This window comes from Miniopterus schreibersii, assembly GCF_964146895.1.
Source record: "Miniopterus schreibersii genome assembly, chromosome: 5".
Taxonomy (NCBI): domain Eukaryota; kingdom Metazoa; phylum Chordata; class Mammalia; order Chiroptera; family Miniopteridae; genus Miniopterus; species Miniopterus schreibersii.
Window position 1 is genome coordinate 14,255,165 of NC_138106.1, and position 13,694 is coordinate 14,268,858.

The 13,694-nt window shown below is 37.2% G+C and overlaps 1 protein-coding gene across 4 annotated transcripts in view; it reads right to left on the reverse strand.

The window, feature by feature from the left end:
- Positions 1–679: 679 nt before the first annotated feature.
- Positions 680–13,694, reverse strand: part of CHODL (chondrolectin) — a 170,886-nt gene continuing 157,871 nt past the window's right edge. Inside the window, exons 2-7 of one of the 4 annotated variants that reach the window (XM_081137837.1) lie at positions 10,306–10,615; positions 9,917–10,074; positions 6,921–7,007; positions 5,087–5,189; positions 3,405–3,483; positions 680–2,084 (exon numbers count right to left, since the gene is read on the reverse strand). In XM_081137837.1, coding sequence (XP_080993963.1) covers positions 2,082–2,084; positions 3,405–3,483; positions 5,087–5,189; positions 6,921–7,007; positions 9,917–10,074; positions 10,306–10,615 — 740 coding nt within the window. In that variant the 3' untranslated portion in view covers positions 680–2,081. The remainder of the gene's footprint in view (positions 2,085–3,404; positions 3,484–5,086; positions 5,190–6,920; positions 7,008–9,916; positions 10,075–10,305; positions 10,616–13,694) is intronic. The other 3 variants (XM_081137836.1, XM_081137838.1, XM_081137835.1) reach the window with 3 other exon arrangements.

Below are 13,694 nucleotides of genomic sequence, written 5' to 3' on the forward strand. Positions count from 1 at the left end.
TCAAAGGTCAGCTAAAATTTTAAGAAGCCCTTAGGACCGTCTCAGGGCCATCTTCGAATAAGAGGAAAGTGCACTGTCCCACTCCCAGTAACTTACGAGTTTAGTAATTAATGCCAGAAGAGTGATCCAGGCCTGGATCAAGATAAAAAGCAAAGCAAGGCCTTTCCCCACGGCTCTGTCTCCCCTGCATGCAGCTGTTGTAGTCGTTGGAGGCAGAGACAATGGGGGGAGCCTAGTCTCCTTCCATCGGACCCCAGTTAAATGAAGACATTGGCAGTGGGAGCTTGGTGGGAAGAGGTAGATGCCAGCAGCTGGTCCCTCATTTTGCCCAGAAAGGTGGGTAGCCAAGGCACAGAGGAGTGCTAAATGTGGGGGGGCCTAAGCTTGGGGCGCAGCTGCTGTTCCCGAGGCCTCCCAGCAGCCGAAGAGGGGCCGAGGCCCGCTAATTTCTATTTTGCCTTTTAGTTTTGCCAACCAGCTCCAGTGGTGAATTGCCTTAACGAGAGCTCTTTATTATCGAACCGAAAAGGACTGACAGGGAAAAAATGAGGTGTAAAATGCTCTATGACCACAACTTTCGTTCCCTCCACCCTTAAACGGTAATTTGTTTTCATCTGCATGTATTGATGCGAACGTGTCTGTAGTTTGTCCACTTGAGAGACTTAGACAACACGAATGATCATTCTTCAGAAACAAGAACTTTTATTTGGTTAAAAGGAGCACAGGGACATGTGAAGACCAGATAGTTACAACTCTCTCTTGAGATGAAGGAGCCACGGGCATTGAAGAAACCAGGGGATAAGACAGAGGAGCCCCAGTTCACTTTCCCAGCCAAACCCTCAACAAACACACGATGATCGATGCCCTCCAGTCATTTTTCACACTAACTCACAGCTTCTTTCCTCACTAAAATGTTAGTGTGCTGGCCTTACCTCCACACCAGTGTGACCACTCACCTGGTCCCAACTGTGAAGCCCCTTTAGGTGCCGACAGAGGCTAAACAGAACTAGAAGAAAACCTTAGACAAATGATGCCACAATCTGCCTCCAGTTTTATCCCCAAACCCCAAATAACCCTCCTTGTTTTGTGGTCAAAGGAGGAACCAAATTGATTCCAGAACCCTCAGCGAGCTATTTGTGGTTATATAGGCAACATGTGAAGACATATGATTTATATTGTGTTTGCCACTATTTTCGTTCTAGATTGAGTACATAATTTATACAATTATTAACAAAGTTATTACAAAATCTGTTGAGTTTTAAACTAAAAATAATTATAAGGCACATGTCTTGCACAATTAAAATTAGACAATTCTTGCCTCTAAGTGAAATATTTGAGTGGATTTATACCACAGTTAATGAAATAGCTTCTTATTTCTGAAGAGATTTCTTATACACTGTCTGATCCAAAGCAGAGGAACTGAAAGATGAACCATTTCTAGAAAGGAAACTTTTTTCTATGGCAATGTATTTATGTGTTTGTGAATTCAGTTGACCACAATGATAAATTTCTTTAATCAAAACAGCATGTATTGAAAAATGAAACACCATAAAAATAAATATAACAGTCCATTTTTATCAAACACTTACGTAAAGGTAAAATATTTTTGCACACTGTAAATTTCAATACAATCTACATTGCATTAACTAGATTACAACCTATGAAAGGTAAAAGAAACAAAAATAACTGCTTCCAACACACATACTTCTGATGTGTTGAGAGCAAGTTTATCTGCATGGTCCATTCCATTTACTTGAAGTTTGGGTGCATCACTTAGCAAAATAAGCATGTCTCACTCCATTATTAGCACAGCATATTTTGTAAATGAAATAAACATAGAAAACTCATTTTAATATTTGCCTCAAGAGGGAGCTTACAGTTCATCTTGTAGATCCTCTGAGATTCAAGCCATTCCAAGCTAAGGTTCTGACGCCATTCCTTATACAGATCCAGAGTTACAGAAGAAAACATTGTTTTCTGGAGCCAATTCAATGAAACCTTACACTTCCATGCCGCTTTCTTTTCTCGTGCTCTTTGAAATCCACAATGTGGACTGGTTTGGGCTAGTTTTTGTTCTTCCTTTACTGAAAAACACAAGAAGAAATAAGTTCAATATATGAGACCTCTCATCAAACTGGGCATGTCATGGTCCAAGTGGAGGTATGTATCCCAGGGCTTATTATAAAAGGGTCCTTCTTCTCTCACCAGCCTATTTTTTCATTCCTACAAAGAATTCTAGATTATTCCAGTATGCAAAGATGGTAAACAGTTCATATGAAATAATGAAAAAGCAGAATAAAATAGGTGGTTCTCTGTTGGATCCTTCATAGTTTAGAACTCTACACACACACACACACACACACAAATGTGTCTGACACAATGCCAACATTTTCATTGTAATCACCAGTAAATCTTCATTTTCCTTGGTCTATGATTTTTGAAATGTTGCTTTTTGAATATTTCTCCGTTAACATATGCTGTATTGAATGCCAAATCATTCAGTAGTGCTTTTCTCCTAAGTATAAGGACCCCTCCCATCAGCTTTGGGGTCCTAAATTTAAGTCACCTAATCCTCGGAAGTTTAATATTATTTCAGTCTCTGAAAAACAATGTAGATTCAGGTGCTAATAACTTATGGGTGTCTGAGTTTCCCCAGATCTGAGATTGAACTTCACTCTCAGATGGAGAGTTCGGGACATCAAGTCCAGCCTATGCCTCGGGCTGGGCTGTCTTCAACTCTCCATAAAATAGCCAGTTCTCGGGCTCCAGGAAAAGGGCCTGTTCCTCAATGTCCGAGTCATCCTCTACCAGACTCTGCTCAAGCTCTGGACTCCTTTTGCTCTAGTTTCCTGAGAATGAGCCCTCAGCTGCACCACTGACCATGTTCTGTCCCTGCGGGTTGTGCTCAGCATTTCCTTCCTCCCACAGACACCCCTTCCAGCAGCACCCCTTCCAGCCTCCTACCCACAGGTATGCCTTCCACCCACACCTTTCACTCGCCATCTGCCTGACCTGGCAGAGCTCCTTCCAAGAAAAATTAGAAAAGAACTCTTCCTAAACAAGTCTGAGCAATACATTTTTATAGTATTACTTAATTGACTTCCATTTAACTGAATTTGTTACTAACAAAATAATATATTCTATTTATACGTTTTGGAGGTCTGCATCCAAATAAGTAAGATCAGCACATCTTTATCTAATAAGTCATCCAACACGAAAGGAAAATCAGTCCAGCAAAGTTGATCAAAAACATGAAAACTTTTTAATGATGAAAAAGATAAGGTTAAGTTATTAATGTAGTCTTCGTGTAGCATTAGTATGGCCTTTAAGAGTTACTTCCAGTTAAGGAAACAAGAGTTATTCTTTTGAACATGACATGGAATGAGAGAAACCATCCTGTGTACCAGATTGGAATTTAAACTTTCTGCAAGGCCCTCAGATGAGAATGGAGTTGAGTCTTTGATGAAGTTTCTCCTTGCTTTCCTGGAAGAAAGGAAAAGGAAGGATCTAAGAACGAATGAATTGGCACTACAGCTAATGCCGGCATCTAGAGGTGCTCTATTCTGCTTTATTTTCTCACTCTGAGAATTTCAAACAGTGAAAACGCCACAGATCTGCAAGATGGGAAAACCTGGAAGGTTTCTGAAGGAATAGAGTCTCTACAATAACACGCCATTTGGAAGAAGGAAAACAAACTTTAGAGAAAACTCTGTCACTGGCACGTGAGGAATATTTATCTTAGAAATGAGAATGTCTACGTAATATTTTTCAAGTTATTTTTTTTTCAAGCTGACTTGTTATTTACAGTTCTTCCTTAACAGTTTGGCTGGGTTATGGGGGATTATATCAAATCCTACCTCTACATCATTGCTTTCCAGAATTGCTTTCCATCTTTCCGTAGTCTTAGGAATTAAGGGAAGAAGCTAGATATTTACTATTGTCTGTATTCTGTACAAAATATTGAAAAACAATTTAACTGTGTTTTACCTATACATTGGAAAGCCAAGAGGAAATAAAATGTAGTATTAATTTGCCAGGTTTTATTTATTATTATCATTCAACGTGTCTTGCTTAAACAGTCAATAAATCACAGGCTGTATGCTTTTTTAAACGTATGTGAAATTTAGAGTTGACATCAATTTGACTTTTTTCTCTGGGACTTTTGTTGCTTAGTGGATTCTTTATGGTTTATTTCAGGAAAAGAAGAAGAATAATTAACATCAAAAGAGAAAAATGATGTATTTACAGGTCATTCCATGATGAGGGCACTCTCCCAATCAATTTCTATTGGAAACACTCGGACAAAGAGATCTAGTCCAGTGATTTTCAACCTATTTCATCTTATGGCACATAAACTAATTACTAAAATTCTGCGGTACACCAAAAAATATATTTTTTGCCGACCTGACAAAAAAATTGGTATAATTTCGATTCATTCACACTGGATGGCTACTGTCGTGTTGGCCGTTGTCATTTTTTTAATTTGACAATCTAAGGGAAAAGAGGTGAGAGCCTCTCACTAAATAGTCCAGTATTGCATGTTTTAAAAATTCTTGCCGCACACCAGTTGAAAATCGCTTGTCTAGACTATTCTAGCAAACATGCTCTTATTTAAATCCAACATCTTTTCCTTTTCCCTTTCATACATACTTATATTTACTATATTAATTATTTTAATTGAATTGACAAATTGATACACATGGAAAAATTTTACATCTATCTCAAGGGTATGGATAAATAGATATAATACTCCCAAGAATCTGGCGGTTAAAATGTGTCATTTTATTTCAAGCTGCCTACTAAAAAGTGACCTATTTTTAACATTGTGCTTTATTTCCTATACTTAAAAGATCCTTTTGAAACAAAACAAAAGGCTATGACTTGAAATTTTGAAAAGATAACTACAAAGTACAACTATAAGAATTAAGTTTTGCATTCAACTTGAGGTCAAGGTTGAAAGGTTTAGCATTAATTCTTACACTTGATAAACAAGGGATGGTATAGTTGCATACGTTGCAAACTTACAAGCATTCAGATTTCAGACCCAGCACATACATCAGCTATGAGCCCCGAGGCAATTATTTACCTTTTATGCAGCATCTGGAAACAGCAGGTTCCAAAAGCAACCAGTATCAATAAGAGCAGTGGGATTGTTGGTATAACAACATAAATTAGATTGGGAATTATGCCTACAAAAGTAAAACAGTCTTAGTGTAAAAAGACAGGTGAGGCAGAATTCTAACACCAAAGATACATAAAAGTTTTCCAAACATTTAAGGTAAAATAAAATTATTATCAATAGATTCTAAGCAAAGTTCTTCCTTAAATACTAAATAATCTAATGTAATATAATTGTTAAAAGTAAAAAAATCTTACTGCACTGGTTGCCATGCTCTTATTCAATGTCCATATTTCCAAAAGTATTATTAAATCTGCTATTCAGATAGGGGCTAGTATTCATAGTGTATTAATAATCCTAGCTATATCACTTCACTAATCCTTCTTGGTTCTTAGAGAACCAAGCACTGATTAAAAAATAATAATCATTATTAAAATAACTGTTGATTTCTTGGGCATGTAATCACCCTGACCAATAAGTTCAGTGCCATGGTGATATGCAAGATTCCCAGGGATTAAACCAAAAATATGTAAATATTAACTGATGATATAGTCATAACCCAGAGACACAAGACTTCAGAGGCATGAAGACTTGATCTTAATTAAATTCTAAAATGAGTAATTTTTAAATCCTGTTCCATCCACACTTGATCATGTTGGATATTCTTGGTAAAATAAAAAACTGAAGTCTCAGATAGCATAAAATGACTTTATTAAACACTTTTTCACTGTCATCGGGGGAAAATATCCCCAATGTAATTATTTACTGATAATCTTTAATTAGGTTTAGATGTTCTGAATGGTTTAAAATCAGGCATCTGAAAAATGAAGAGCACTTCATTTTAATATCATATCCATACAAAAAAAACCCCACAAATTGAAAACCATGCATTTAGCTAGCCAATCAAAAGCCATCAGTATTAATCTAAATAATACTGACCAAAGTGGACCAAACTTAGGACAAACTACCCATTTAACTGCATATCGCTTCCTTTGTTAACACGAGAAGCTGAGGTCCAGTGATGGGTATTTTGAGGGTAATTTGCTATGCTTTCAGCAACTCTTGAGCCTCCATCAAGTAATAGGTGACTTCAAGAATTTTAAAAATTCACAAAGTATTTTTTTCTTTTCAAAATATCATCATGATTCTTTATATATGTTAATAAAGAAAAAGAGACAGTATTCCCTCCTCTTTCATGGATTTTGGATTGCCTGCAGAAAGATTTTGAGACTTTGGGTCTTTGGCTCAATCCTCACAAAGCAACTAGGATAAACCAACATTTCTGTCCAGTTGGCATAAGGCCATGCTAAAATGATTTCTGACTAACATGCAATTTGCATTGGGATTTCATTGTTTCTTTTGCAGACAGTGGTATATTAGAAACAGCTGGGCTGAGAGTTCAATGTATGCATTCTTTCCACCTTGCGGTTCAGCGATATCACTTTGGTAGCTTGAAATCAGCCAGGGAGTATTTACATCACAGAAAATTCCAGAGTCTACAGATCAGGCTTTTTATTTTATACTCACCTCACCCCAGCCAATCCTTAAAAAAACATACCAGTATACTTTTAGTACTAGATACATCCAATCAGAAGAAAACAAACAAAAAAATAGGTTCTCACATGCAAAAACTAGCTTAGCATCATTTGTTCTAACCTGGTTCAAAAGTAAATTTCCATAGGCCCATATTTACTGCACCACTTCACTAAGAAATAAGGGAAGTTGGGGCCAACTAGAAGCAGAGTTTAAATGTACAGTTTTTGTTCTTGATAAAGGAGTTAAAGACACGGGAATGAATTACCTGCTTCAGTAACAACCACATTTTGATGGGTGTCTCCTGGTTGGTTTGTAAAATAAGTCTTTTCTCCAGGAGCTGTTGGATTAATCTCTGTAGATTGTAAGTACAGACATCATATGAAATGATAAACAAGAGAAATACAAACATAGAGGAAATAAGTTTATTATAAAACCACATAAAAATCAGTGTTTTGACTTCTGAACCATTTATAGCTAAGAATTATATTTTGAACTTAAGTTTATGTGAAACTGTCTAACTAGAAGTCAACATTTAATTATCTTTAAATCGAGCATCCACTTCATGAATCCTTGCAACCATTACTGCATTGCCTACCAACAGTGTGTCTATGTTACAGGCAATCATGCCAAAGCAGGCAGGAAGCTAGGCAAAGACAAGCAAGATTCAGTGACCATGAGAATGTGAGCCATGAACTGCAATTCAATGGCAAGCAAAGGTGATTTTGGTGCTAATATCAGTGCAATATTTAGGTTTCTCCTCACAATAACAATCAGCAAAAGACTGTATATGGATTGTGTTTGGAATTGATGGTTCAAATAATAATGTTCTAAGCAAGTGTCTGTCCTATACAAATAATGCCATCCTTGTATTTACTTTCCAATAATGTCTACGCCTTTAAAATATAATAATAAACTAAGGCTTTTGAGCTGTTTCTTTCCCTGGTTTTATGAGATGAAATCTTCTCAATTGCCATGCCCTTAAAACATGTTGAACTCTCTTACCATGACCTGGTACTGCTCTATCACCTAATTTTTTTTCTAGGTCCCATGTGTTAAATTAATAGTTCAGTGAATATAAATTAAATTAGTAAGAAAATACTCTGTAGATTTGTTTTCATTTGTTCCAAAAATACAATTTCCTATTTATTTTTATCAAGTGATGGGAAATAAAGGACATATATAGCATCTTATATTAGTTTCAGACTAGCAAATCATTTTAATGTAATGTTTACTCCTCTAATTTGACCACACAGTCTCTATTCATTGGAAGTTTAATCATATACCATCCTATAATAATATTTATTATTCTTGTATACATATTCTATAGACCTACAGAATAGATATGCCACTCAGGGGACAATAATAAAAATGATGGAATGATTGCTAAGAGAATGAGCAAACTCAGAAGCAAATTATTCAGTTTCTGCTTAGCCAGGTTAATTTTTTACTACTTTGGATATGATTAGTCATGCGCACATGGTATGCAGGAGCAGAAAGAGAAGACTAAGTTCAAATCACACAGTAGTCCTGGTATAATTGGAGAATAAAGTTCAAAATAATTAGTAGTATAGTTTGTAAATTTTAAATAGTCCCACTGCTTAATTCTCCAAGCCCCTCACCACTGAGAAGCTAACCACTCACCAGTAAAAAGCACTGGCTCTATAAGCAAGAAATTTAATGAAACCAATATCCTTCATAAATAAAACACTAAGCTCGAAGAAGGTTGACTAAACAGAAAATAGTTAAAGATGAAAATATTTAAAGCAAAGTAAAGAATAAAATTTCTAAGTACATTAATAAGATCAACTAAAACTGTGCATGTGTTTCAAAAACAATAAATACATAAAATAATGTTGTTCACAAAGTACAGATATTTGAAGATTTAGGTAGAATATAGGAGATAAAGGAAGAAATAATTTTATGTCTACAGTGTTCTTCCATGAGTAATATAAATGTAGATTATCTAATACAAAACAAGTCAAGAAGATTCTGGGGTTATAGTGTCCTGAATAATGTACCTAAGAAGGCAAATATAAAAATAAAGTAAATAAATGTACTTAGAGTCAAAATCGTTCATCTAAAAGCTTAGAGAAGAAGACAATATTGTATTTAAAAGATTCTACAATATACTGTTTCATTTAATAGTTTCGAGTACATACAGCTGCAAATTTAAACTATCAGAGAACTTAAACTTTATATTTTTAAAGGAAAAAAAGACAAAGAACATAAGAGCGTAACTGATTTGGCTTTGTAAAGGCTTCTAAAAGGGTAATGATGGATTTAGCAACCTAGGGGTTGCTGAAGAATAAGCTCACCAGGGAGAGAAAGTTGGCTAATATACTCAAGAGCAGGATAAACATGAGAGAAGAGTAAACCTAATCCAAATAATCCCCGTGCTTTATGGTCTTATGACAAAAAGGAATCATGTATTTTCAAGACAATAATGGAAATAGCAGCACTTGATTATAACTGCCTTCCATGAACACATGAGGTCAAGCAAACAGAAGACTTAAAATGACACTTCCAAACACTGAGGAGACAAATAGCCAAAAAATTAAAAAATTAAAAATCTCAAAGCCTAAGTATCTAATTTGACTTTCTTACATTATTGTTAAAAATGAGTTTGCACAGTTCTGATTAACCTCTCTTTTGGTCAAATATCAATTCAGTTGAGCTGTCTTTTCAAAGTAGTTCAATTATACTGAGGAGCACGTGCCAAGTATCGTGCCACGAGATAATAAGCTGGTGTTCCAGGAGAGGGTTCCTTTGATCCCTTAAATTCCCCAGATAATCACCTAAAGGGCTATTGCTCAGATGTGTAAATCTATAGGTGCTTTGGTGACACACCTCCCTCACACACGCTATACTAAATATTTAAAATATTTAAAAATAGCTGTTTATTTTTCATTAAATGAATTTCTAAAAATACCATTTGACCTTAATATTGGAGATAATTATTTTCTCTTAAAGGCACCTCTCCAGATGTTTCTAGTTACTCTCTAGTTCTATTTCTAGTGACTGTAGTGTCTATTTGTAGTGACTCTAGTTTCTATAGTTTCTAGTTACTCCGGTTCTATTTAACTCATTGGCAGTCTGTTCTGTAGCACACAGTGTGCTCAGTACACCGAATAGGACAAGTTTTTAGAGTACGTTCATGTTTCACAGCAGAAAAGCAAAAAGAGCCAAAGGTAGCAAAGCTTAAAGATAAAACTTAAGCAGATATGCACAACATCTGCTATACCAACTTGCAAGCCACCCTACCTGGTTCGTACTTGCAGATGTAATTGTGCTTCATGTTGCACCTGTCGTCGTTCCACTGGTAGAGGTAGGGGCCTCCAAGGCCAGGGTTGGCCGTAGGTTGATGATACATCACCACGCACTTTTCGCTTCCACAGGAAGGTTCGTCCGTATACCAGTTTCTGCCAATACAGGGTGGGGCAAAAGGAGGTTTACAATTATTCATATAGAAAATAATACAATAATTACTAAATAATAACACAAGAATAAACGCTGTGCTTCACATACTCACAACTGTAAGCCTCCTTTTGCCCCGCTCTGTATGGAGCAGCAAGAACACGTCTACGCTATTTCCCTGCTCTATTCTGACATCCTCTGCAGGTAGAAGAAAGCCCCCTGAGGGCCCGACTCACCGGTACTGGGAGCTGCTCCCGTCGGACCACCTGTAGAGATCCGGGCAGGCACCAGATGCTTGGCCCTCTCCACTTCTCCAAAGGCCTATCCAGAAATCACCGTCAGAGATCCCTGTGCCCGGCTTTGTCAGGTTCTGCAACATGCTTTCTATCAGCTTCTGTTCTGCTTCATTCTCAAGGCTGAGAAGGGCCCCGCCCTCACTCTCACAAGCCAGGCGCGCCTCCTGAAAGCTCACTCGGCTGGACAGCTCGTGGAAATAGGCCATTTTGTAGCAGGGGTGTTTGTAGTCAGCAAAACACACCTTTTGGCCTGAAAAACAAAACAACAAAAAAACACCAGGTGAAGACTTAAATACATAGGCAACCAAATAAAAAGGTTGATTTTTTTAAAAAACTCTTTTTAAAAATTTTATCTTTATTGTTGAAAGTATTACAGATATCCCCCTTTTTCCCCCATTGACCCCTCCATCCCATACCTGCTCCCCCCCCAGGCCTTCCCCACACTATTGTCTGTGTCCACGGGTTATGCACATATGCATATAAGTTCTTTGGTTAATTTCACACACGCCTACATATTAAGCAGAATGAACTTTCCTGATGACATAACTACAAATAGTCATGACCATATCAAATCATAATGAAGCCATAGTCTACAGGATTTAGCTAACTCTACCAGCAATGGAAGTTTTTGTTTACACCCTACCTGTTTTACCACCAAACATGTAGGCCAAGATGACAGAGACTCACCCCAGTGGCCATGCTCTTTTATTTTTACATCACCTTCCTTGGTTCATTTCTGATCTCTGCCTGTCGACTTCAAGCACTGCCACAAACCCCTCTCTGTCACTGTTCCTTGTTTCCAACCTGCTTGTCCATGACCTACATACCTCTCTTAGTCACTGTCTGATTTCAGCTCAGGGTTAGCCTTGGAAAACAGACTGTTTTAACATTGTATGTAAAATTAAGTAAACTGACTTTATGCTAAGAAATTCAGGCACATCTTTACTGCTTTCTTATGATTCATCTGTATGAACATTATTCTTGTTGAGATTGAAGGCTTTTTCCACTATGTATTTAATTTTGTAGCTGATCAAGAAAAGTTGTCAGTAGTGGAGGATTTGGGGGGTGGGTATTATACCTGAACACTGGCTAAAAATAAAGCATTCAAGCTTTGCACTTGTAATTACAGTATATCACACTGAGCCAGTGTTCAGAATGGTATCACATCCATTCTCCCCCCCGAGTCAGCAATTAATGACCTATGATGACACTTGGAGGCAGGAGGGAGCGGAAATCAGCAGAAGGCCATTACCCTCACAACAGTGTTTGAGTGACAAGCATTCAATAACTTGACACACGCAGAGCACAGCCAGCTAATAAAATGGCAGCAGTTGTCCTCAGTCTCATGAACCATGATCTGGACCCAGGAGCAACACACTGAATAATATGAAGAAATTAGCATACTGCCCCAGGTAATTATTAATGAAAAATAACAGGCTAGTATGGATGCCCACAGGAAACTGGAATTAAAGAGACTTCAAATGGACAAATCAGTCTGACTCATTACTTGAGAGAGGATTACAGACGTCCCAATGATTGAGTCTAATATAATTACTATTTTAAAAAATGTCTCCTAGTTTATTATTAGGCTTTGTGATGACTTCATTATTAAAAAGTGTTCTTTCTGGTAATATTCTAGCAATGCCATTAAGCCTAGTGATTTTATGCCTATATTTTTAAATCAAGCTCTGTTTCAATTTTCATCTCCTACATCTTTTCCATATTTCTGTTTCAAAATATCTCTTAATTGCATTCCCTTGAGGTTTCAGTATGTTTAGTTTTTCATTCTGAGAAAACTCAGAATTGGATTTGATTCCAGCACTTTTAAAATAGTAAACTTGTCCAACAAGATTGTTTTGCAAGATGTCAAAAAGCCGAATTAAAAAAAAAAAAAGATTAGCCAGAAATTGTAATAAGTAGAAATTATTTATGTAACAAATACGCACATTCAGAGGATGCACAGGTATGATTTATATGCTAAAAGCATCTGGTCATTATCTTTCATGTATTAAAAAATAAATGCAACACGGATTTATTCTTTATGGTGAGGATACAAAAATGATAAGACTAAACTTGTTTATAAAATTAAGATAGCACTTCTAATCAGATGCATGAGAGCTTTCGGTGTCATGAGGAAATTCCTAATTTACTATTAGGTATTAGCAAAGTAGATAAATGTTAGTCTGTAGAGGAATAATAGTAATAAGAGCAAATCCACAGACAGGGATTAGACTTCACAATTAGCACCGCATGCACCTGGATGGTGGCCAGCCTGACGCTCCCTGCGGCTGTGGGTGAGGGAGTGGTCCAGGGGTGCTGGGGGGGACGGGGACTGTGGCGGCTTCACTGCAGGGGAACTCTCAGGGAATCAGGCCAATTACCAACTACAGACAGGCACTGACTCCAACGTGTATTGATTGAATATAGGCTGTGTCCACAGATTTCGAAGTGAAAAGTCACTAGCAGTTCAGATGCAGCAGGCAGTTTTCAGGAAATTCTGGAAACATTGCTGGTTTTTAATGCTCTATATATATATCATAGTCAGTTACAGCTGACACTGTAAATTTCTTTACATCCAATTGTACTTCCCTCCTGGTCTCCACCTTATTGGGCAAGTTGAGTCCAAGTTGCAGCAAAAGAAGCTGTTGAACTGCAGCTGTGATCGCAGTGGAGCTCCAACAGCTGGGAAACAGATGTTGCCCTGATTCCCAGAAAAGTCCCATTAATACGGATCTTCTGGAAGCAACTTTTCCCACTTCTGTAAAGGCTGGTATTCCTAGAAAAGCATTATGATTACCTCCCTTCTCGTTCTGTGAGCTCAGAGAGAGAATTTCCTTTTCTCTGACTTTTCAATGTTATAGTCAGGTAAAGTCTCCCACCCAGCATTTTGAATGAGAGGAATTCTAACCTTCCATCCATAACATCTCCCATCTAGTCCACCTAACCTTCTTCCTACTACTCTACTACCCTTAACATATTCAGAGAAATATTCAGATAACAGTATAACAGTTTTTATTATGTGAAGGCTACCTTGACACTGCCCAACAATAATTTACTAAATGTTGCCTAGCATCTGTGCTGAGAAATATCCTTTGATTGTTGCCTTATTTACAAGGAAGACAAAGGACCAAGGAGTCTACACCTATTGGTTTCTCTCTCTCTCTCTCTCTCTCACACACATACACACACACACACACACACACACACACACACACACACACACACAAACTACATATGTAGCCAGGAACTTTTATTTAGAGATCATGCTCAGTACTGCCTATTAAAATGAACATGTCTATCAACATCAGAGCTAAGATTTTGCTACTATT